General features: G+C 49.9%; 1 protein-coding gene across 2 annotated transcripts in view; it reads left to right on the top strand.

Moving 5' to 3' along the window:
• The window catches only part of LOC144492290 (adhesion G-protein coupled receptor G2-like), a 138638-nt gene that overhangs the window by 23723 nt on the left and 92389 nt on the right, over window positions 1-22526 (top strand). The window contains exons 4-5 of one of the 2 annotated variants that reach the window (XM_078210280.1): window positions 1443-1469; window positions 13470-13496. In XM_078210280.1, the coding sequence (XP_078066406.1) occupies window positions 1443-1469; window positions 13470-13496 (54 nt within the window). The remainder of the gene's footprint in view (window positions 1-1442; window positions 1470-13469; window positions 13497-22526) is intronic. The other variant, XM_078210281.1, reaches the window with a different exon arrangement.

The raw sequence follows: 22526 nt of genomic DNA, 5'->3' as shown, positions 1-22526 counted from the left end.
AGAACTCGGCAGGATCAGCAGGGTATAACTGTACACATGTATAGTCAGGGCCATTCAGAAAGGTCATTTTAATCTCTGTCTCCTTTCTTGTCAATTGGCCCTAGCTCCTCCTCTGCTAAGCAATTTGACTCCTTTGTTTGCTCTGGATCTGCACTGTCACTTTCTGTACACTGTTCAGCAAAGACACACAGCAGATTGTCTTCCTTGGTGTCAGAATCCATTTCAACCGTGGTTCCAAAAATCACTGTTGCAGTTCCGGTGATGTGAAAACCATCGTAACTTATTTGAACACCAGTTGTGAACAGCACTGTTTCACTGGACATCTATCTCTGTCCAGACTGTGCGGATTCATCATGACAGCAGTTCATTTCAGATGATGGTACAGTTTTGGCAAACAGTCTCATTTGTTTTTTCCTTTGATCCACAGTAGTCCAATACTTCCTCTCCTCAAACTCCTTTTTGAGATCACACACAACTGTTGATTTATCAACACTTCTCTTTGCGTAATGAGCTGTTTTCACAGTCCTGCAATTTACATTCAGGCAATTTGAACAACTCGGTAACAGGTTCCAAAACAGTCAACTTGTCTTGTATCTGTCTCCACATCTGCTCAATTTCTTTAGTCACATTATTGTCCAGTAACGGGTTCTCCTTCTCCACTTCTAACAGTTTTGTGTGATTGATCGAGACTTTCGGCTGCTGCATCTCGGATCGAGTAAACATCAGCTTCTCTTTCTGAACCTGTGGCAACTTGAAAAGGCTATGTCTGCAAGGGTGTTATTTAATTGGAACAGCATTTCAAACAAGTAAACTTTATCCACGCATGTAAATTCTTTAAAGAGATCTGGCACCTTCTTAGCAATCAACTCCTGACCAGGCTGCACATTCTTTTGCACCTCTTTCGCTTCAACTAGTCTTTCCTTTATCACTTTAATAAGCCCCATTGGCTTATCCCCTTTGACCACGTCAGTCTTCCCAGTGCTTTTCTTAAACCACCAACACTGCAACTTTGCATGGCCTAATTTATTACAGTGAAAACATCTGAGGCTTTTCATTTCCCTTCCATATTCCTGCATTTCCTTTTAAACCTGAGTAAAGTTTTTATATTCTTCCACACGGTCTCCTTTACCTTGACCACCTGAGGATTTATTTTCCCAAGTTTGTATCCCTCACAGGCTGAAACTGATGTTGCAAGCCGAACTTTGGTTTATGAATTAATTGATAATCATCTGCCATTTCTGCTGCTAACCTTGCAGTTTTAACCCTCTGCTCTTCCACATGAGTTCTGACTATGTCAGGAAGTGAATTTTTAAACTACGTTTTAAACTAATGTTTTCAACTGGTTAGCATCACTGTCATGAGAATTAAAAACAAGGGAGAGACTGAGCAATTTTATTTTTCTGACTTCCAATATTTACAGCTGTTTCTTTTTATCTCTGCAGGTCAAGCATGCAACAGACGTCATTATGGTCAGTGTCCTAACTTTCAAACTTTATCAGGAATCTCTGCGCACTTTTAGATCCTTTACCTTTTGTTAGTGGGAGAGACTTTCAGAGAAATCACTCAATGCTCAGGGTTGGTCCTCGCATCAAGCGGTTTATTTGCGCCGGCGGGGAGATGGCTTCTGTTAAAGCCCAGTGCCTCTCTCCAACGAACAAAGGAAAAATATCCATTCTTATACATTTTTCAAACATCTACACAGCCCATCACGGCTGGACCTTGTCCAATCATATTGATGACAGATTACATACATTCGTCACATATCCAATGAAAAAAGCATTACGTAAGGTGGGCTTGTGCACGATCAGCTCTTGGTCTCATGGACACGACTCATGGTACCTCATCAATATGATCTTTCCGTCTCCCATCTGGAGTTCTTGAGTGTACAATACTCCTTGTCCAGTGGGCCTCCTTATCATCTTCCATGACTGTCCTCCCTAATCCCCCCTAATCCTCCGTGTCTTGTTTACATCTGAGACCTCAGATCATAGACCGGTACCAGTCACCAGTATCTGTTAGCTATTGTACACAAGCTTATGCTCAAGCCAGCTGATGGTGTTCAGGAATGTGGCTAAAAGCTGGCATCCATCTTGTGTCGTTTTGCGATCCTGAGCTCCTGTTAACATGGTGGAGTTTTCATGCATGCCCTTTGTGATCATATAATGGTGGATTCATACATATTTATTATATACTGTTTATTCCTACTAATATAAATTGCTATACAGGTACCTTTGAACATAAATTGTTATACAGGCACCTAAACCAAGGATATTGTTCCCTCTAAACCTATTCTTTCAATCTCCCTTCAACACCTTTCCTGCTGTGATGCGCGTTATCACACACGAGGCTTGAGATGCTCAGGAAATAAAGGCTTTTATTTGCTGTTACAACGAAGCTACTAATTATATACACGATCCCAGACTGAGGGGTCCCAGACAGAGCAGTGACCTTTATACCTCTCCCAGGAGGCAGAGCCCGACTGGGATGTACCACAATAACTATAATACAAGGTGTAACAGCCCAACCCTAACCCCAACAGCAACAAGTAGAACAACCCATCCCTAACCCCAACAGCAACATATATACATACTTGTAGTACTGGCCAGACCCTGGCTCAGTACTATCTAGTGGGAACCAATGATGGTTCACCACATGCTGCAAAACAAAAAAAAAGATGTGACAATTATTGCAGAATCGAAGGTGAAAATGATCAACAATGCATTTTAAAAACACCTTTCTTAACCTCAGGATTTCCAAAAGTACATGACAGAGAATGAAATATTTTTGATGTTTGTCACTGTTAAATCCAGTTTTTGGAGAGGAAATATCCCTTATTCGCAGTTAGTCGAATGATTGGCCTGTCTGTTTTAATTTAGATATGTTGAATCTGGGATAAATGTTGGCCATGATCATTCTTCTGCTCATGCTCAATTAGAGCTAACAAATCTTTTATCTTAATCTCTGATTAATTTCTCAAATGAAGGACAGCATCTGCATCCTTCCCTCAGTCTGTCATTGAAATGTCAGCCGAGTTTGATTGTTTTAGTCTTTGTTGTGAGGTTTGAACTCACAAGCTTCTGATTCAGAGGTAAGAATGCTATGATTGAACAAAGGGTGATGTTCTGACTACCAGTGCCACTCCACCAATACCCTGATTGCTTCCAGTCAAGCTGGCAGCTCAGATAGCTGCTGCCAATATTGAGTTGGTGCAGTCCAAAGCGAGGTCTTTTAGGCCTGGGCAACTCCAAGTCATCTTCCAAAGCCACCTGCTATATTTCCCACTATTCAGCAGCAGCCTTCTTTCAACATCCTGCAGCCATTAGGTTAGAACTGCATCGGAGCCCTAGGACACGCAAAGGGACCACAAGGCAGGCACTCAAGGAATTTACAAGTGTAATTTGTTAGGTTTGGTACAGAATATTGGAGAGCTTTAATTTTAGTTTGGAATATTTGTTCTGTGGTGGCTTTTGTTTCAGCATTGTGACCAAGAGAACACAGTGATCAGTAATGGTGGGATGGTAAGGAATGGAACTATTGGGGCATGGGGAACTGAGTTTGAGTGCACTGGATGAACTGACCACCAGCTGCCCGGTCAGAGAGGGAACGTTTATGTCCTCATCTCTGGGTTTTCTCTCCGCATCGGCATTGGCTCTTCCTCCTCTTGCTTATTATTTGGCTACTAATTTAACCTCTTCCCAAGCATTCTAGTTTAATGTGACAAACCAAGGACAAATTCCCTTAACAACCTTCCCTTTATTTAACACTTTCAGCACCAATCTCAAACTTACAACATTTGCAACTCTTCAGCACTTTTACTGAATGTTAACTCATAGAAATGTTCATTGTCACTGGCAATGCCTCACCCAATCCTGAGGCTGTGGTTCACCAAGCAAATGGCAGAGTTCACCAAACATCCCCTTGATGAAGTGGAAACATCTCACACATTGGGCGGAAGTGTTGGAATCGTGAGAAAACTGGAGTAGTTCACGCTGTTTTTCGCAGTGGGAGTTCAGACTAGAATCTCCCACACTCTGTGCACTGCAGAGGTCGCCAGCGTGAATGACATTAAATTTAAGGGGCGGGGCCTACCCCCGCCCAGGAGGCTGAAACCTAGGGGCCTCTGCACATGTGCAGTGACCCCACACTGTCAGCCTCCCAATTGCTGGCTAGCTCGATCACTGGCCAGCCCTGGAGTACTGACTCTCCAACCCCTCCATGTCCCGATTGTGACCCCCCTGACCATTCTACCCCGCGTCCTAGGCCGTCCCCATCTCCAGCCACCCCAACCCCTGCAGTGCAGGCAGCTCCCCAGCCCGCCCCAATCTCCGGCCTGCCTTCTGCCCCAATCTCCGGCCTCCCTCCTGCCCCAATCTCCGGCCTCCCTCCTGCCCCAATCTCCGGCCTCCCTCCTGCCCCAATCTCCGGCCTCCCTCCTGCCCCAATCTCCGGCCTCCCTCCTGCCCCAATCTCCGGCCTCCCTCCTGCCCCAATCTCCGGCCTCCCTCCTGCCCCAATCTCCGGCCTCCCTCCTGCCCCAATCTCCGGCCTCCCTCCTGCCCCAATCTCCGGCCTCCCTCCTGCCCCAATCTCCGGCCTCCCTCCTGCCCCAATCTCCGGCCTCCCTCCTGCCCCAATCTCCGGCCTCCCTCCTGCCCCAATCTCCGGCCTCCCTCCTGCCCCAATCTCCGGCCTCCCTCCTGCCCCAATCTCCGGCCTCCCTCCTGCCCCAATCTCCGGCCTCCCTCCTGCCCCAATCTCCGGCCTCCCTCCTGCCCCAATCTCCGGCCTCCCTCCTGCCCCAATCTCCGGCCTCCCTCCTGCCCAAATCTCCGGCCTCCCTCCTGCCCCAATCTCCGGCCTCCCTCCTGCCCAAATCTCCGGCCTCCCTCCTGCCCCAATCTCCGGCCTCCCTCCTGACCCAATCTCCGGCCTCCCTCCTGCCCCAATCTCCGGCCTCCCTCCTGCCCCAATCTCCGGCCTCCCTCCTGCCCCAATCTCCGGCCTCCCTCCTGCCCCAATCTCCGGCCTCCCTCCAGCCCAAATCTCCGGCCTCCCTCCTGCCCCAATCTCCGGCCTCCCTCCTGCCCCAATCTCTGGCCTCCCTCCTGCCCCAATCTCCGGCCTCCCTCCTGCCCCAATCTCCGGCCTCCCTCCTGCCCCAATCTCCGGCCTCCCTCCTGCCCCAATCTCCGGCCTCCCTCCTGCCCCAATCTCCGGCCTCCCTCCTGCCCCAATCTCCGGCCTCCCTCCTGCCCCAATCTCCGGCCTCCCTCCTGCCCCAATCTCCGGCCTCCCTCCTGCCCCAATCTCCGGCCTCCCTCCTGCCCCAATCTCCGGCCTCCCTCCTGCCCCAATCTCCGGCCTCCCTCCTGCCCCAATCTCCGGCCTCCCTCCTGCCCCAATCTCCGGCCTCCCTCCTGCCCCAATCTCCGGCCTCCCTCCTGCCCCAATCTCCGGCCTCCCTCCTGCCCCAATCTCCGGCCTCCCTCCTGCCCCAATCTCCGGCCTCCCTACCGCCCCAATCTCCGGCCTCCCTCCTGCCCCAATCTCCGGCCTCCCTCCTGCCCCAATCTCCGGCCTCCCTCCTGCCCCAATCTCCGGCCTCCCTCCTGCCCCAATCTCCGGCCTCCCTCCTGCCCCAATCTCCGGCCTCCCTCCTGCCCCAATCTCCGGCCTCCCTCCTGCCCCAATCTCCGGCCTCCCTACCGCCCCAATCTCCGGCCTCCCTCCTGCCCCAATCTCCGGCCTCCCTCCTGCCCCAATCTCCGGCCTCCCTCCTGCCCCAATCTCCGGCCTCCCTCCTGCCCCAATCTCCGGCCTCCCTCCTGCCCCAATCTCCGGCCTCCCTCCTGCCCCAATCTCCGGCCTCCCTACCGCCCCAATCTCCGGCCTCCCTCCTGCCCCAATCTCCGGCCTCCCTCCTGCCCCAATCTCTGGCCTCCCTCCTGCCCCAATCTCCGGCCTCCCTCCTGCCCCAATCTCCGGCCTCCCTCCTGCCCCAATCTCCGGCCTCCCTCCTGCCCCAATCTCCGGCCTCCCTCCTGCCCCAATCTCCGGCCTCCCTCCTGCCCCAATCTCCGGCCTCCCTCCAGCCCCAATCTCCGGCCTCCCTCCTGCCCCAATCTCCGGCCTCCCTCCTGCCCCAATCTCCGGCCTCCCTCCTGCCCCAATCTCCGGCCTCCCTCCTGCCCCAATCTCCGGCCTCCCTTCTGCCCCAATCTCCGGCCTCCCTCCCGCCCCAATCTCCGGCCTCCCTCCTGCCCCAATCTCCGGCCTCCCTCCTGCCCCAATCTCCGGCCTCCCTCCTGCCCCAATCTCCGGCCTCCCTCCTGCCCCAATCTCCGGCCTCCCTCCTGCCCCAATCTCCGGCCTCCCTCCTGCCCCAATCTCCGGCCTCCCTCCTGCCCCAATCTCCGGCCTCCCTTCCGCCCCAATCTCCGGCCTCCCTCCCGCCCCAATCTCCGGCCTCCCTCCTGCCCCAATCTCCGGCCTCCCTCCTGCCCCAATCTCCGGCCTCCCTCCTGCCCCAATCTCCGGCCTCCCTCCTGCCCCAATCTCCGGCCTCCCTCCTGCCCCAATCTCCGGCCTCCCTCCTGCCCCAATCTCCGGCCTCCCTCCTGCCCCAATCTCCGGACTCCCTCCTGCCCCAATCTCCGGCCTCCCTCCTGCCCCAATCTCCGGCCTCCCTCCTGCCCCAATCTCCGGCCTCCCTCCTGCCCCAATCTCCGGCCTCCCTCCTGCCCCAATCTCCGGCCTCCCTCCTGCCCCAATCTCCGGCCTCCCTCCTGCCCCAATCACCGGCCTCCCTCCTGCCCCAATCTCCGGCCTCCCTCGTGCCCCAATCTCCGGCCTCCCTTCTGCCCCCATCGATTCCAACGCAAAGTTGCAGTGGGACCTTCACTCCCTAAAATTCCCCCGAGACCCTGTACCATGAGGCCCCGCCCTCAAAATGTCCCATGGGGCCCCATGACCGATGAACAGTGTCAAGGTGCCCTCTGAGCATTGGCACTTTGCCACTTGGGCAGTGCCGGGGCACAGGCTGGCATTGCCAAGATGCCCATGCCTAGGGGGCACCACTCCGCCACCAGCCCCCCGAAAGTGGGGAGCTAGTGTAACCCCTGTGAGAGTGATATACTCTGTCGGTGTGGGAGAGCGAAGCAGGCCCAGAGAATTCAGTCCCGGGCCCACCAATTACATTAAAATTAAATGTAAATAAATAAAGATTTAAATTTACCTGAGATCCCGCCGGTTTCCAGCATGGATCTGATGGCGCTGGAAATCCGGTGCTGGGAGGTGCCGCACGGTGGGAACGTCTGCGTGAATCCTGCACATTCCCCGCAGCAAGATTCTCCCACCCCGCTGAGCTAGAAAATTAACGGGGCAGGGTGGGAGAATCACCCCCATATTCTGCTGTTATAATCCAGGTCAGAAACTCCAAGGTACTTGATGAAGTCAGCCTGGACCTTAAGTTTATCAGTTTGAGTTTGGCTCAGTTAAACATGTGGGGGGCGGTGGAGGGCGATTCTCTCATCCCGCTGCGCTGATTTTGTACTGCAGCGAGCCAGGAGATTTAGGGAGCGCCGGATTAGTGCGGTCCAGCCCCCAGAGCATTTCCTGCTGCCGTCAGCTCCGCACCAGGAATAGGCACGGTGCTGCATTGTATATGCAGCCCTTCATCTGCATCTGTTTTAAATGGTATTAGCGGGCCCAGGACAGAAGTCTCCGGGCCCACTAGCCTGTCCCCCCACGCCACGAGTATTTCACTCCAGCCGAGATTACTATAGCACCCCACTTTCGGGGAGCGAGTGACCCGGCCCTGTTGGAGTGAAGAGGAGTCAAGTGGGGCCCCTCAGAGGGTCAGTCAGCTGGGGGTGTGATGCGCGACAATCAAGCACGAGGGACAAGGCTTCAGCGATTGAAGGCTTTTATTGACAAACAATGGAACTATTTAAACACGAGTACACCATTCCAGACTGGAGGGGTTCCGCCTGAGCAGAGGGTCTTATACCTCTCCCAGGAGGCGGGGCCCGACCGGGATGTGCCATAACAGCATCCACCACAGGTATATTAATCCCACAGTGTAAACACCCTAGCCCAACAACAATATTATAACAACCCCACAGTGTCAACACCCTAACCCAACAGTAACATTGGAATAACCCCACAGTGGTAACCAACGATGGTTCACCACAGGGTGGAATGTCCCCTGGGAATTGAAACCTTGGCACTGCCAGCCTGGTCTCCCTGGCAACACCCAAGGGGGAAATTGCCAATGCGCAGAGGGCACCTTGGCAGCCTCCATCGGGCAGGGCCTGTTGGGGGCAGTGCCTGATGGGGGCAGTGCCTGATGGGGGCAGGCCCTGATGGGGGCAGGGCCTGATGGGGGCAGGGCCTGATGGGGGCAGGGCCTGTTGGGGGCAGCGCCTGATGGGGACAGTGCCTGATGGGAGCAAGGCCTGATGGGGGCAAGGCCTGATGGGGATGATCTGTGGGGGTGGGGGGTCCTGATGGCACTCTGCATTTCGGCTGAGTGACAAGGGAAGGGAGGTCAGTGGGTGGGCTGGCCATCAGGATGCGGGGACGGGGTGTTGGTCAGCCTGCTGGCGGGGTCAGGGCTGCAGGGATAGGGGGAGGGACTGCCGATGGGAATGGGGATGTGAGGATGTGGACAGGACAAAGGGACTGCGGTCAGGCGGGGGGTCGAGGCTAATCCCGGGCATGCTTGGGGAACCTGCAATCAGGCTGTGGGGGGACCAGCGATGCAGTGATCACGGACCTGGCCAGCGAACAGGAGGCTGGTAGACAGAAGCCACTGAGCATGCGCCGATCTCCACTCTGACAGATCAGTGCATGCGCAGTGGCCCACTCAGTGCTATGCTGCTGACCACTCCAGCGGGAATAGGCCTTGCCCACTGATTTTTCACGTGATTCACGCTGAGGCACTCTGCAGTGCACAGAGTGTGGGTGATTCTTCTCTGAACTCCCACTGATAAAAAACAACATGATTTACTCCAGTTTTCACACGAATTCAATGCTTAGAACTTTTTGGGGCAAATCACCCGCATGATGTTTCACTTCAGGTATGATTCAAATGACCCACTAGGAAGTTTTAATCAAACAAGGTTTATTTCAGAATGTAGTTAACACAGAGAAAGAAAATTAGCAACAGTTTTTACCAATTACACGCAAGAATAAAAAAACATGATATTGTTTTTATCTTAATGACGAAATGCACTGTTCCAATACAACAAAACCTCCTTATAAACATGCACCTGTCACAGGTTTAGCACAGAAAATAAAAATGCACACGCGATGCTGAAACTTAGTTCCTTGGTTGGAGAATTGAAACTGTGACTTCCCAGCTTTATAACTTCCAGCAGACCTAGAGGTAGAGATAATGCCACTGCTGGTCTCTAGTGTTTAGGCAGCGAACCACTGCAAGAGACAGAGGGAATACTTGCCTCTAATTACCAGTTAGCAAACCACCGACAGCAGAATTTTCACTCCAGAGAGAGATGCAAGAAAACCTTCTTCCAATACAGCAGAATTTCTAATAACAGGGACAGAGGCACAGAAATACAACTGCCTTTCAGTCTGGATTCCACACAGCTCCCAACTCAAACTGAAGAGGAATCCTTGGATTCCTCTGTGAAGGGTCCACGTGACTTTGATCTGTCAATCAATCTTCCCACAACATTTTAAAAGGTTGTAAACTCCCAGAAAGTGCATTCGGCCCAGAGTAAAAATAAACAAAACCCCATTTAAACAAATTAAGCAGAACAAAAGGACATCTAAGCAGGCAATCGGTGCCACAATAAAAACAAACTAAGCTGCTTACAAACTGAAGAGAATATGATTTTTAAAAATACATTTCTTAAAGGTACAGTAGCATCACACCTCCCCCTTGAGAATAAAATTAACCATCAATAATCAAAAATGGCTCCCTTTTTCAAACCCTTTCAGTTTCACACTATTAGTACACTACATGTATACATACATTTTACAAAATCAAAACATGCAAACATAACAGTAATATAGTCCATTTAAGTTCTTGTCTGCCACCATCAAACATTCCTTCTTTCATCACATTTGTGACAAACTGCTTTTCTCCAAGACTCTCCTTCAATCCTTAATCCTGCTTTGATTCCAAATTCGAGCTCACTTTTGTCTGTAACAATGATAAATTAGCTCTGGTAATGTGCTCAGAGAAGTAGGCAGGATCAGCAGGGTATAACTGTACACGTGTATAGTCAGGGCCATTCAGAAAGGTCATTTTAATCTCTGTCTCCTTTCTTGTCAATTGGCCCTAGCTCCTCCTCTGCCAAGCAATTTGACTCCTTTGTTTGCTCTGGAACTGCACTGTCACTTTCTGTACACTGTTCAGCAAAGACACACAGCAGATTGTCTTCCTTGGTGTCAGAATCCATTTCAACCGTGGTTCCAAAAATCACTGTGGCAGTTATGGTGATATGAAAACCATTGTAATGTATTTGAAAACCTGCTGGGAACAGCACTCTTTCACTGGACATCCATGTCCGCCCAAACTGTGCGGATTCATCATGACAGCAGTTCATTTCAGATGATGGTACAGTTTTGGCAAACAGTCTCATTTGTCTTTTCCTTTGATCCACAGTAGTCCAATACTTCCTCTCCTCAAACTCCTTTTTGAGATCACACACAATTGTTGATTTATCAACACTTCTCTTTGCGTAATGAGCTGTTTTCACAGACCTGCAATTTACATTCAGGCAATTTGAACAACTCGGTAACAGGTTCCAAAACAGTCAACTTGTCTTGTATCTGTCTCCACATCTGCTCAATTTCTTTAGTCACATTATTGTCCAGTAACGGGTTCTCCTTCTCCACTTCTACCAGTTTTGTGTGATTGATCGAGACTTTCGGCTGCTGCATCTCAGATCGAGTAAACATCAGCTTCTCTTTCTGAACCTGTGGCAACTTGAAAAGGCTATGTCTGCAAGGGTGTTATTCAATTGTAACAGCATTTCCCACATCTGCATCATGTATAACCATTTTAGAACTTCCCAACTTATTCCCACATGCGATATTAATAACTCTTTTAACTAAATTTGGTTTTCCTCTGAAAGGTAACTCAAAAATTCCCGTCCCTATCAAAATATTTTTTAGGCACATTCACGTGACACACTCTGTGAGCTTTCCTTCTATCTGGCATACTTATCAAATAATTCACCTCACTCAATTTCCTTTCAATTTGATAAGGACCACAAAACCTTGTTTTTAAAAGTTCACTGGCAAACTACGAATATTCGATTTCATTTTTGCTTCCTGTGTCATCACATGATGTCGCATTTAAATGTTGTCCAGCCAATTCACCTGCTCTATTCAACCTTTCCCTAAAATTTGACACATAATCCAACAATGTAGTCTCAGAACGCTGACTCTCCAATTCTCCTTAATCAATTTAAGTTGTCCTCTTACCTCATGGCCAAAAATCAATTCAAATGGACTGAATTTGGTTGACTCGTTAGTTGCATCCCCAATTGCAATGAGTTCAAATGGAATTCCTTTATCTCAATCCTCCAGATAATCTTGGCAATAAGCCCTCAACATTGTCTTTAAAGGTTAATGCCACTGCTCTAACGTGCCCTGCGATTCTGGATGGTATGCAGTTGATTTAAATTGCTTTACTCCCAAGCTGTCCACAACCTTCTTGAATAACTTTGATGTAAATTTGATCCTTGATCTGATTGTATTTCTGTGGGTAGTCCATATCTCGTAAGAAAATTAAGTAACTCCTCTACAATCCTTTCAGCTGTAATATTGCATCATGGAATGGCCTCTGGAAACCTAGTAGACACATCCATTATGGTCAATAGATATTGATTCCCACTCTTTATTTTAGGGATTAAGACCCTTGAAAATGGTGCCTCAAATGCTAGAATGGATATTAAGGTTTTCTCATCGCTTGAGGTTTCCCTGTGTACTCATGTGTGTGACATGACCAACAAAATTTAACTGCAGATTTATGCAGTGCCGGCCAATAAAAATGTTTTTTTCAGTTTTCTTTAGTCCCAAGTGACTTCCTATTGGTACCTCATGTGCTACTCACAACATCTCCTTTCTATACCCCCTACCGGCAATTCCACTTGATGAACTTCTGCCCACTGTTCATCTGCCCGAATATGTATGGTCTCTATTTCCTCATTAAGACATCACTTTTAAGTAATAACATTCTGGTATACACTCAGATTCCTCTTCTGTGTATGCTTTCTGATACAACTGTTTTATTTCTAGATCCTTCTGTTGTAACTCTGCCAACTTCCTGAACCAAAGATATCCACCTCATCCTCCACCTCTTCTAGTTCTTTTTCAATCATCTGATCAAAAATCATTTCTAATAATTGAACTTCAACTTCCTTATCTTCACTCTTTGATTCCTCCTCCTGTCTTAACCTGTGACTCTGCGATCTTGTTACTACACAATCAGGAAAAATCCCAGGATATGTGTTCTTCAACAACTCAGTTGTTTGATTTTCCACTGGCTTTTCAACAACAGTAGGCATCACTCCCACCTGTGATCCAGCTATATCGTTAAGTAAGATAAACTTTATTCCTGGAAAAGATCATTTCTCTATTGCTCCTTCTACCACTTCACCACTCTTCACTGGACTCTCCAACCTCACCTTATATAATCAAACACTACTCTTCTCACCCTGAATTCCACACATTGCCATCTTTTTTGGTAATTCTCCTTCCAAGCTCCATAACTCCTCATCCCTTGCTATCAACGATTGACTTGCTCCCGTTTCTCCTGAAATTTTGACTTCTCTACTTACCCCTAGTACACAGAAGTAAACTTTATCCACGCATGTAAATTCTTTAAAGAGATCTGGCACCTTCTTAGCAATCAACTCCTGACCAGGCTGCACATTCTTTTGCAACTCTTTCGCTTCAACTAGTCTTTCCTTTATCACTTTAACAAGCCCCATTGGCTTATCCCCTTTGACCACGTCAGTGTTCCCAGTGCTTTTCTTAAACCACCAACACTGCAACTTTGCATGGCCTAATTTATTACTGTGAAAACATCTGAGGCTTTTCATTTCCCTTCCACATTCCTGCATTTCCTTTTAAACCTGAGTAAAGTCTTTATTATCTTCCACACGGTCTCCTTTACCTTGACCACCTGAGGATTTATTTTCCCAAGTTTGTATCCCTGACAGGCTGAAACTGATGTTGCAAGCCTAACTTTGATTTATGAATTAATTGATAATCATCTGCCATTTCTGCTGCTAACCTTGCAGTTTTAACCCTCTGCTCTTCCACATGAGTTCTGACTGTGTCAGGAAGTGAATTTTTAAACTACGTTTTAAACGAATGTTTTCAACTACTGGTTAGCATCACTGTCATGAGAACTAAAAACAAGGGAGAGACTGAGCGATTTTATTTTTCTGACTTCCAATATTTACAGCTGTTTCTTTTTATCTCTGCAGGTCAAGCATGCAACAGACGTCATTACGGTCAGTGTCCTAACTTTCAAACTTTATCAGGAATCTCTGCTCACTTTTAGTTCCTTTACCTTTTGTTAGTGGGAGAGAGTTTCAGAGAAATCACTCAACGCTCAGGGTTGGTCCTCGCATCAAGCGGTTTATTTGCGCCGGCGGGGAGATGGCTTCTGTTAAAGCCCAGTGCCTCTCTCCAATGAACAAAGGAAAAATATCCATTCTTATACATTTTTCAAACATCTCCACAGCCCATCACGGCTGGACCTTGTCCAATAATATTGATGACAGATTACATACATTAGTCGCATATCCAATGAAAAAAGCATTACGTAAGGTGGGCTTGTGCATGATCAGCTCTTGGTCTCATGGACACGACTCATGGTACCTCATCAATATGATCTTTCCTTCTCCCATCTGGAGTTCTTGAGTGTACAATACTCCTTGTCCAGTGGGCCTCCTTATCATCTTCCATGACTGTCCTCCCTAATCCCCCCTAATCCTCCGTGTCTTGTTTACATCTGAGAGCTCAGTTCATAGACCGGTACCAGTCACCAGTATCTGTTAGCTATTGTACACAAGCTTATGCTCAAGCCAGCTGATGGTGTTCAGGAATGTGGCTAAAAGCTGGCATCCATCTTGTGTAGTTTTGCGATCCTGAGCTCCTGTTAACTTGGTGGAGTTTTCATGCATGCCCTTTGTGATCATATAATGGTGGATTCATACATATTTATTATATACTGTTTATTCCTACTAATATAAATTGCTATACAGGTACCTTTGAACATAAATTGTTATACAGGCACCTAAACCAAGGATATTGTTCCCTCTAAACCTATTCTTTCAATCTCCCTTCAACACCTTTCCTGCTGTGATGCGCGTTATCACACACGAGGCTTGAGATGCTCAGGAAATAAAGGCTTTTATTTGCTGTTACAACGAAGCTACTAATTATATACACGATCCCAGACTGAGGGGTCCCAGACAGAGCAGTGACCTTTATACCTCTCCCAGGAGGCAGAGCCCGACTGGGATGTACCACAATAACTATAATACAAGGTGTAACAGCCCAACCCTAACCCCAACAGCAACAAGTAGAACAACCCATCCCTAACCCCAACAGCAACATATATACATACTTGTAGAACTGGCCAGACCCTGGCTCAGTACTATCTAGTGGGAACCAATGATGGTTCACCACATGCTGCAAAACAAAAAAAAAGATGTGACAATTATTGCAGAATCGAAGGTGAAAATGATCAACAATGCATTTTAAAAACACCTTTCTTAACCTCAGGATTTCCAAAAGTACATGACAGAGATTGAAATATTTTTGATGTTTAGTCACTGTTAAATCCAGTTTTTGGAGAGGAAATATCCCTTATTCGCAGTTAGTCGAATGATTGGCCTGTCTGTTTTAATTTAGATATGTTGAATCTGGGATAAATGTTGGCCATGATCATTCTTCTGCTCATGCTCAATTAGAGCTAACAAATCTTTTATCTTAATCTCTGATTAATTTCTCAAATGAAGGACAGCATCTGCATCCTTCCCTCAGTCTGTCATTGAAATGTCAGCCGAGTTTGATTGTTTTAGTCTTTGTTGTGAGGTTTGAACTCACAAGCTTCTGATTCAGAGGTAAGAATGCTATGATTGAACAAAGGGTGATGTTCTGACTACCAGTGCCACTCCACCAATACCCTGATTGCTTCCAGTCAAGCTGGCAGCTCAGATAGCTGCTGCCAATATTGAGTTGGTGCAGTCCAAAGCGAGGTCTTTTAGGCCTGGGCAACTCCAAGTCATCTTCCAAAGCCACCTGCTAGACTTTCCACTATTCAGGAGCAGCCCTCTTTCAACATCCTGCAGCCATTAGGTTAGAACTGCATCGGAGCCCTAGGACACGCAAAGGGACCACAAGGCAGGCACTCAAGGAATTTACAAGTGTAATTTGTTAGGTTTGGTACAGAATATAGGAGAGCTTTAATTTTAGTTTGGACATTTGTTCTGTGGTGGCTTTTGTTTCAGCATTGTGACCAAGAGAACACAGTGATCAGTAATGGTGGGATGGTAAGGAATGGAACTATTGGGGCATGGGGAACTGAGTTTGAGTGCACTGGATGAACTGACCACCAGCTGCCCGGTCAGAGAGGGAACGTTTATGTCCCCATCTCTGGGTTTTCTCTCCGCATCGGCATTGGCTCTTCCTCCTCTTGCTTATTATTTGGCTACTAATTTAACCTCTTCCCAAGCATTCTAGTTTAATGTGACAAACCAAGGACAAATTCCCTTAACAACCTTCCCTTTATTTCACACTTTCAGCACCAATCTCAAACTTACAACATTTGCAACTCTTCAGCACTTTTACTGAATGTTAACTCACAGAAATGTTCATTGTCACTGGCAATGCCTCACCCAATCCTGAGGCTGTGGTTCACCAAGCAAATGGCAGAGTTCACCAAACATCCCCTTGATGAAGTGGAAACATCTCACACATTGGGCGGAAGTGTTGGAATCGTGAGAAAACTGGAGTAATTCACGCTGTTTTTCGCAGTGGGAGTTCAGACTAGAATCTCCCACACTCTGTGCACTGCAGAGGCCGCCAGCGTGAATATCATTAAATTTAAGGGGCGGGGCCTACTCCCGCCCAGGAGGCTGAAACCTAGGGGCCTCTGCACATGTGCAGTGACCCCACACTGTCAGCCTCCCAATTGCTGGCTAGCTCGATCACTGGCCAGCCCTGGAGTACTGACTTTCCAACCCCTCCATGTCCCGATTGTGACCCCCCTGACCTTTCTACCCCGCGTCCCAGGCCGTCCCCATCTCCAGCCACCCCAACCCCTGCAGTGCAGGCAGCTCCCCAGCCCGCCCCAATCTCCGGCCTCCCTCCTGCCCCAATCTCCGGCCTCCCTCCTGCCCCAATCTCCGGCCTCCCTCCTGCCCCAATCTCCGGCCTCCCTCCTGCCCCAATCTCCGGCCTCCCTCCTGCCCCAATCTCCGGCCTACCTCCTGCCCCAATCTCCGGCCTCCCTCCTGCCCCAATCTCCGGCCTCCCTCCTGCCCCAGTCTCCGGCCTCCCTCCTGCCCCAATCTCCGGCCTCCCTCCTGCCCCAATCTCCGGCCTCCCTCCTGCCCCAATCTCCGGCCTCCCTCCTGCCCCAATCTCCGGCCTCCCTCCTGCCCCAATCTCCGGCCTCCCTCCTGCCCCAATCTCCGGCCTCCCTCCTGTCCCAATCTCCGGCCTCCCTCCTGCCCCAATCTCCGGCCTCCCTCCTGCCCCAATCTCCGGCCTCCCTCCTGCCCCAATCTCCGGCCTCCCTCCTGCCCCAATCTCCGGCCTCCCTCCTGCCCCAATCTCCGGCCTCCCTCCTGCCCCAATCTCCGGCCTCCCTCCTGCCCCAATCTCCGGCCTCCCTCCTGCCCCAATCTCCGGCCTCCCTCCTGCCCCAATCTCCGGCCTCCCTCCTGCCCCAATCTCCGGCCTCCCTCCTGCCCCAATCTCCGGCCTCCCTCCTGCCCCAATCTCCGGCCTCCCTCCTGCCCCAATCTCCGGCCTCCCTCATGCCCCAATCTCCGGCCTCCCTCCTGCCCCAATCTCCGGCCTCCCTCCTGCCCCAATCTCCGGCCTCCCTCCTGCCCCAATTTCCGGCCTCCCTCCTGCCCCAATCTCCGGCCTCCCTCCTGCCCCAATCTCCGGCCTCCCTCCTGCCCCAATCTCCGGCCTCCCTCCTGCCCCAATCTCCGGCCTCCCTCCTGCCCCAATCTCCGGCCTCCCTCCTGCCCCAATCTCCGGCCTCCCTCCTGCCCCAATCTCCGGCCTCCCTCCTGCCCCAATCTCCGGCCTCCCTCCTGCCCCAATCTCCGGCCTCCCTCCTGCCCCAATCTCCGGCCTCCCTCCTGCCCCAATCACCGGCCTCCCTCCTGCCCCAATCTCCGACCTCCCTCCTGCCCCAATCTCCGGCCTCCCTCCTGCCCCAATCTCCAGCATCCCTCCTGCCCCAATCTCCGGCCTCCCTCCTGCCCCAATCTCCGGCCTCCCTCCTGCCCCAATCTCCGGCCTCCCTCCTGCCCCAATCTCCGGCCTCCCTCCTGCCCCAATCTCCGGCCTCCCTCCTGCCCCAATCTCCGGCCTCCCTCCTGCCCCAATCTCCGGCCTCCCTCCTGCCCCAATCTCCGGCCTCCCTCCTGCCCCAATCTCCGGCCTCCCTCCTGCCCCAATCTCCGGCCTCCCTCCTGCCCCAATCTCCGACCTCCCTCCTGCCCCAATCTCCGGCCTCCCTCCTGCCCCAATCTCCGGCCTCCCTCCTGCCCCAACATCCGGCCTCCCTCCTGCCCCAATCTCCGGCCTCCCTCCTGCCCCAATCTCCGGCCTCCCTCCTGCCCCAATCTCCGGCCTCCCTCCTGCCCCAATCTCCGGCCTCCCTCCTGCCCCAATCTCCGGCCTCCCTCCTGCCCCAATCTCCGGCCTCCCTCCTGCCCCAATCTCCGGCCTCCCTCCTGCCCCAATCTCCGGCCTCCCTCCTGCCCCAATCTCCGGCCTCCCTTCTGCCCCCATCGATTCCAACGCAAAGTTGCAGTGGGACCTTCACTCCCTAAAATTGCCCCGAGACCCTGTACCATGAGGCCCCGCCCTCAAAATGTCCCATGGGGCCCCATGACCGATGAACAGTGTCAAGGTGCCCTCTGAGCATTGGCACTTTGCCACTTGGGCAGTGCCGGGGCACAGGCTGGCATTGCCAAGATGCCCATGCCTAGGGGGCACCACTCCGCCACCAGCCCCCCGAAAGTGGGGAGCTAGTGTAACCCCTGTGGGAGTGATATACTCTGTCGGTGTGGGAGAGGGAAGCAGGCCCAGAGAATTCAGTCCCGGGCCCACCAATTACATTAAAATTAAATGTAAATAAATAAAGATTTAAATTTACCTGAGATCCCGCCGGTTTCCAGCATGGGTCTGATGGCGCTGGAAATCCGGTGCTGGGAGGTGCCGCACGGTGGGAACGTCTGCGTGAATCCTGCACATTCCCCGCAGCAAGATTCTCCCACCCCGCTGAGCTAGAAAATTAACGGTGCAGGGTGGGAGAATCGCCCCCATATTCTGCTGTTATAATCCAGGTCAGAAACTCCAAGGTACTTGATGAAGTCAGCCTGGACCTTAAGTTTATCAGTTTGAGTTTGGCTCAGTTAAACATGTGGGGGGGGGTGGAGGGCGATTCTCTCATCCCGCTGCGCTGATTTTGTACTGCAGCGAGCCAGGAGATTTAGGGAGCGCCGGATTAGTGCGGTCCAGCCCCGAGAGCATTTCCTGGTGCCGTCAGCTCCGCACCAGGAATAGGCACGGTGCTGCATTGTATATGCAGCCCTTCATCTGCATCTGTTTTAAATGGTATTAGCGGGCCCAGGACAGAAGTCTCCGGGCCCACTAGCCTGTCCCCCCACGCCACGAGTATTTCACTCCAGCCGAGATTACTATAGCACCCCACTTTCGGGGAGCGAGTGACCCGGCCCTGTTGGAGTGAAGAGGAGTCAAGTGGGGCCCCTCAGAGGGTCAGTCAGCTGGGGGTGTGATGCGCGACAATCAAGCACGAGGGACAAGGCTTCAGCGATTGAAGGCTTTTATTGACAAACAATGGAACTATCTAAACACGAGTACACCATTCCAGACTGGAGGGGTTCCGCCTGAGCAGAGGGTCTTCTACCACTCCCCAGGAGGCGGGGCCCGACCGGGATGTGCCATAACAGCATCCACCACAGGTATATTAATCCCACAGTGTAAACACCCTAGCCCAACAACAATATTATAACAACCCCACAGTGTCAACACCCTAACCCAACAGTAACATTGGAATAACCCCACAGTGGTAACCAACGATGGTTCACCACAGGGTGGAATGTCCCCTGGGAATTGAAACCTTGGCACTGCCAGCCTGGTCTCCCTGGCAACACCCAAGGGGGAAATTGCCAATGCGCAGAGGGCACCTTGGCAGCCTCCATCGGGCAGGGCCTGTTGGGGGCAGTGCCTGATGGGGGCAGTGCCTGATGGGGGCAGGCCCTGATGGGGGCAGGGCCTGATGGGGGCAGGGCCTGATGGGGGCAGGGCCTGTTGGGGGCAGCGCCTGATGGGGACAGTGCCTGATGGGAGCAAGGCCTGATGGGGGCAAGGCCTGATGGGGATGATCTGTGGGGGTGGGGGGTCCTGATGGCACTCTGCATTTCGGCTGAGTGACAAGGGAAGGGAGGTCAGTGGGTGGGCTGGCCATCAGGATGCGGGGACGGGGTGTTGGTCAGCCTGCTGGCGGGGTCAGGGCTGCAGGGATAGGGGGAGGGACTGCCGATGGGAATGGGGATGTGAGGATGTGGACGGGACAAAGGGACTGCGGTCAGGCGGGGGGTCGAGGCTAATCCCGGGCATGCTTGGGGAACCTGCAATCAGGCTGTGGGGGGACCAGCGATGCAGAGATCACGGACCTGGCCAGCGAACAGGAGGCTGGTAGACAGAAGCCACTGAGCATGCGCCGATCTCCACTCTGACAGATCAGTGCATGCGCAGTGGCCCACTCAGTGCTATGCTGCTGACCACTCCAGCGGGAATAGGCCTTGCCCACTGATTTTTCACGTGATTCACGCTGAGGCACTCTGCAGTGCACAGAGTGTGGGTGATTCTTCTCTGAACTCCCACTGATAAAAAACAATGTGATTTACTCCAGTTTTCACACGAATTCAATGCTTAGAACTTTTTGGGGCAAATCACCCGCATGATGTTTCACTTCAGGTATGATTCAAATGACCCACTAGGAAGTTTTAATCAAACAAAGTTTATTTCAGAATGTAGTTAACACAGAGAAAGAAAATTAGCAACAGTTTTTACCAATTACACACAAGAATAAAAAAACATGATATTGTTTTTATCTTAATGACGAAATGCACTGTTCCAATACAACAAAACCTCCTTATAAACATGCACCTGTCACAGGTTTAGCACAGAAAATAAAAATGCACACGCGATGCTGAAACTTAGTTCCTTGGTTGGAGAATTGAAGCTGTGACTTCCCAGCTTTATAACTTCCAGCAGACCTAGAGGTAGAGATAATGCCACTGCTGGTCTCTAGTGCTTAGCCAGCGAACCGCTGCAAGAGACAGAGGGAATACTTGCCTCTAATTACCAGTTAGCAAACCACTGACAGCAGAATTTTCACTCCAGAGAGAGATGCAAGAAAACCTTCTTCCAATACAGCAGAATTTCTAATAACAGGGACAGAATCACAGAAATACAACTGCCTTTCAGTCTGGATTCCACACAGCTCCCAACTCAAACTGAAGAGGAATCCTTGGATTCCTCTGTGAAGGGTCCACGTGACTTTGATCTGTCAATCAATCTTCCCACAACATTTTAAAAGGTTGTAAACTCCCAGAAAGTGCATTCGGCCCAGAGTAAAAATAAACAAAACCCCATTTAAACAAATTAAGCAGAACAAAAGGACATCTAAGCAGGCAATCGGTGCCACAATAAAAACAAACTAAGCTGCTTACAAACTGAAGAGAATATGATTTTTAAAAATACATTTCTTAAAGGTACAGTAGCATCACACCTCCCCCTTGAGAATAAAATTAACCATCAATAATCAAAAATGGCTCCCTTTTTCAAACCCTTTCAGTTTCACACTATTAGTACACTACATGTATACATACATTTTACAAAATCAAAACATGCAAACATAACAGTAATATAGTCCATTTAAGTTCTTGTCTGCCACCATCAAACATTCCTTCTTTCATCACATTTGTGACAAACTGCTTTTCTCCAAGACTCTCCTTCAATCCTTAATCCTGCTTTGATTCCAAATTCGAGCTCACTTTTGTCTGTAACAATGATAAATTAGCTCTGGTAATGGCCTCAGAGAACTAGGCAGGATCAGCAGGGTATAACTGTACACGTGTATAGTCAGGGCCATTCAGAAAGGTCATTTTAATCTCTGTCTCCTTTCTTGTCAATTGGCCCTAGCTCCTCCTCTGCCAAGCAATTTGACTCCTTTGTTTGCTCTGGAACTGCACTGTCACTTTCTGTACACTGTTCAGCAAAGACACACAGCAGATTGTCTTCCTTGGTGTCAGAATCCATTTCAACCGTGGTTCCAAAAATCACTGTGGCAGTTATGGTGATATGAAAACCATTGTAATGTATTTGAAAACCAGCTGGGAACAGCACTCTTTCACTGGACATCCATGTCCGCCCAAACTGTGCGGATTCATCATGACAGCAGTTCATTTCAGATGATGGTACAGTTTTGGCAAACAGTCTCATTTGTCTTTTCCTTTGATCCACAGTAGTCTAATACTTCCTCTCCTCAAACTCCTTTTTGAGATCACACACAATTGTCGATTTATCAACACTTCTCTTTGCGTAATGAGTTGTTTTCACAGACCTGCAATTTACATTCAGGCAATTTGAACAACTCGGTAACAGGTTCCAAAACAGTCAACTTGTCTTGTATCTGTCTCCACATCTGCTCAATTTCTTTAGTCACATTATTGTCCAGTAACGGGTTCTCCTTCTCCACTTCTACCAGTTTTGTGTGATTGATCGAGACTTTCGGCTGCTGCATCTCAGATCGAGTAAACATCAGCTTCTCTTTCTGAACCTGTGGCAACTTGAAAAGGCTATGTCTGCAAGGGTGTTATTTAATTGGAACAGCATTTCCCACATCTGCATCATGTATAACCATTTTAGAACTTCCCAACTTATTCCCACATGCGATATTAATAACTCTTTTAACTAAATTTGGTTTTCCTCTGAAAGGTAACTCAAAAATTCCCGTCCCTATCAAAATATTTTTTAGGCACATTCACGTGACACACTCTGTGAGCTTTCCTTCTATCTGGCATACTTATCAAATAATTCACCTCACTCAATTTCCTTTCAATTTGATAAGGACCACAAAACCTTGTTTTTAAAAGTTCACTGGCAAACTACGAATATTCGATTTCATTTTTGCTTCCTGTGTCATCACATGATGTCGCATTTAAATGTTGTCCAGCCAATTCACCTGCTCTATT

Source organism: Mustelus asterias, chromosome 4, assembly GCF_964213995.1.
Source record: "Mustelus asterias chromosome 4, sMusAst1.hap1.1, whole genome shotgun sequence".
Classification (NCBI taxonomy): domain Eukaryota; kingdom Metazoa; phylum Chordata; class Chondrichthyes; order Carcharhiniformes; family Triakidae; genus Mustelus; species Mustelus asterias.
This window is presented reverse-complemented; position numbering and strand designations above follow the sequence as displayed.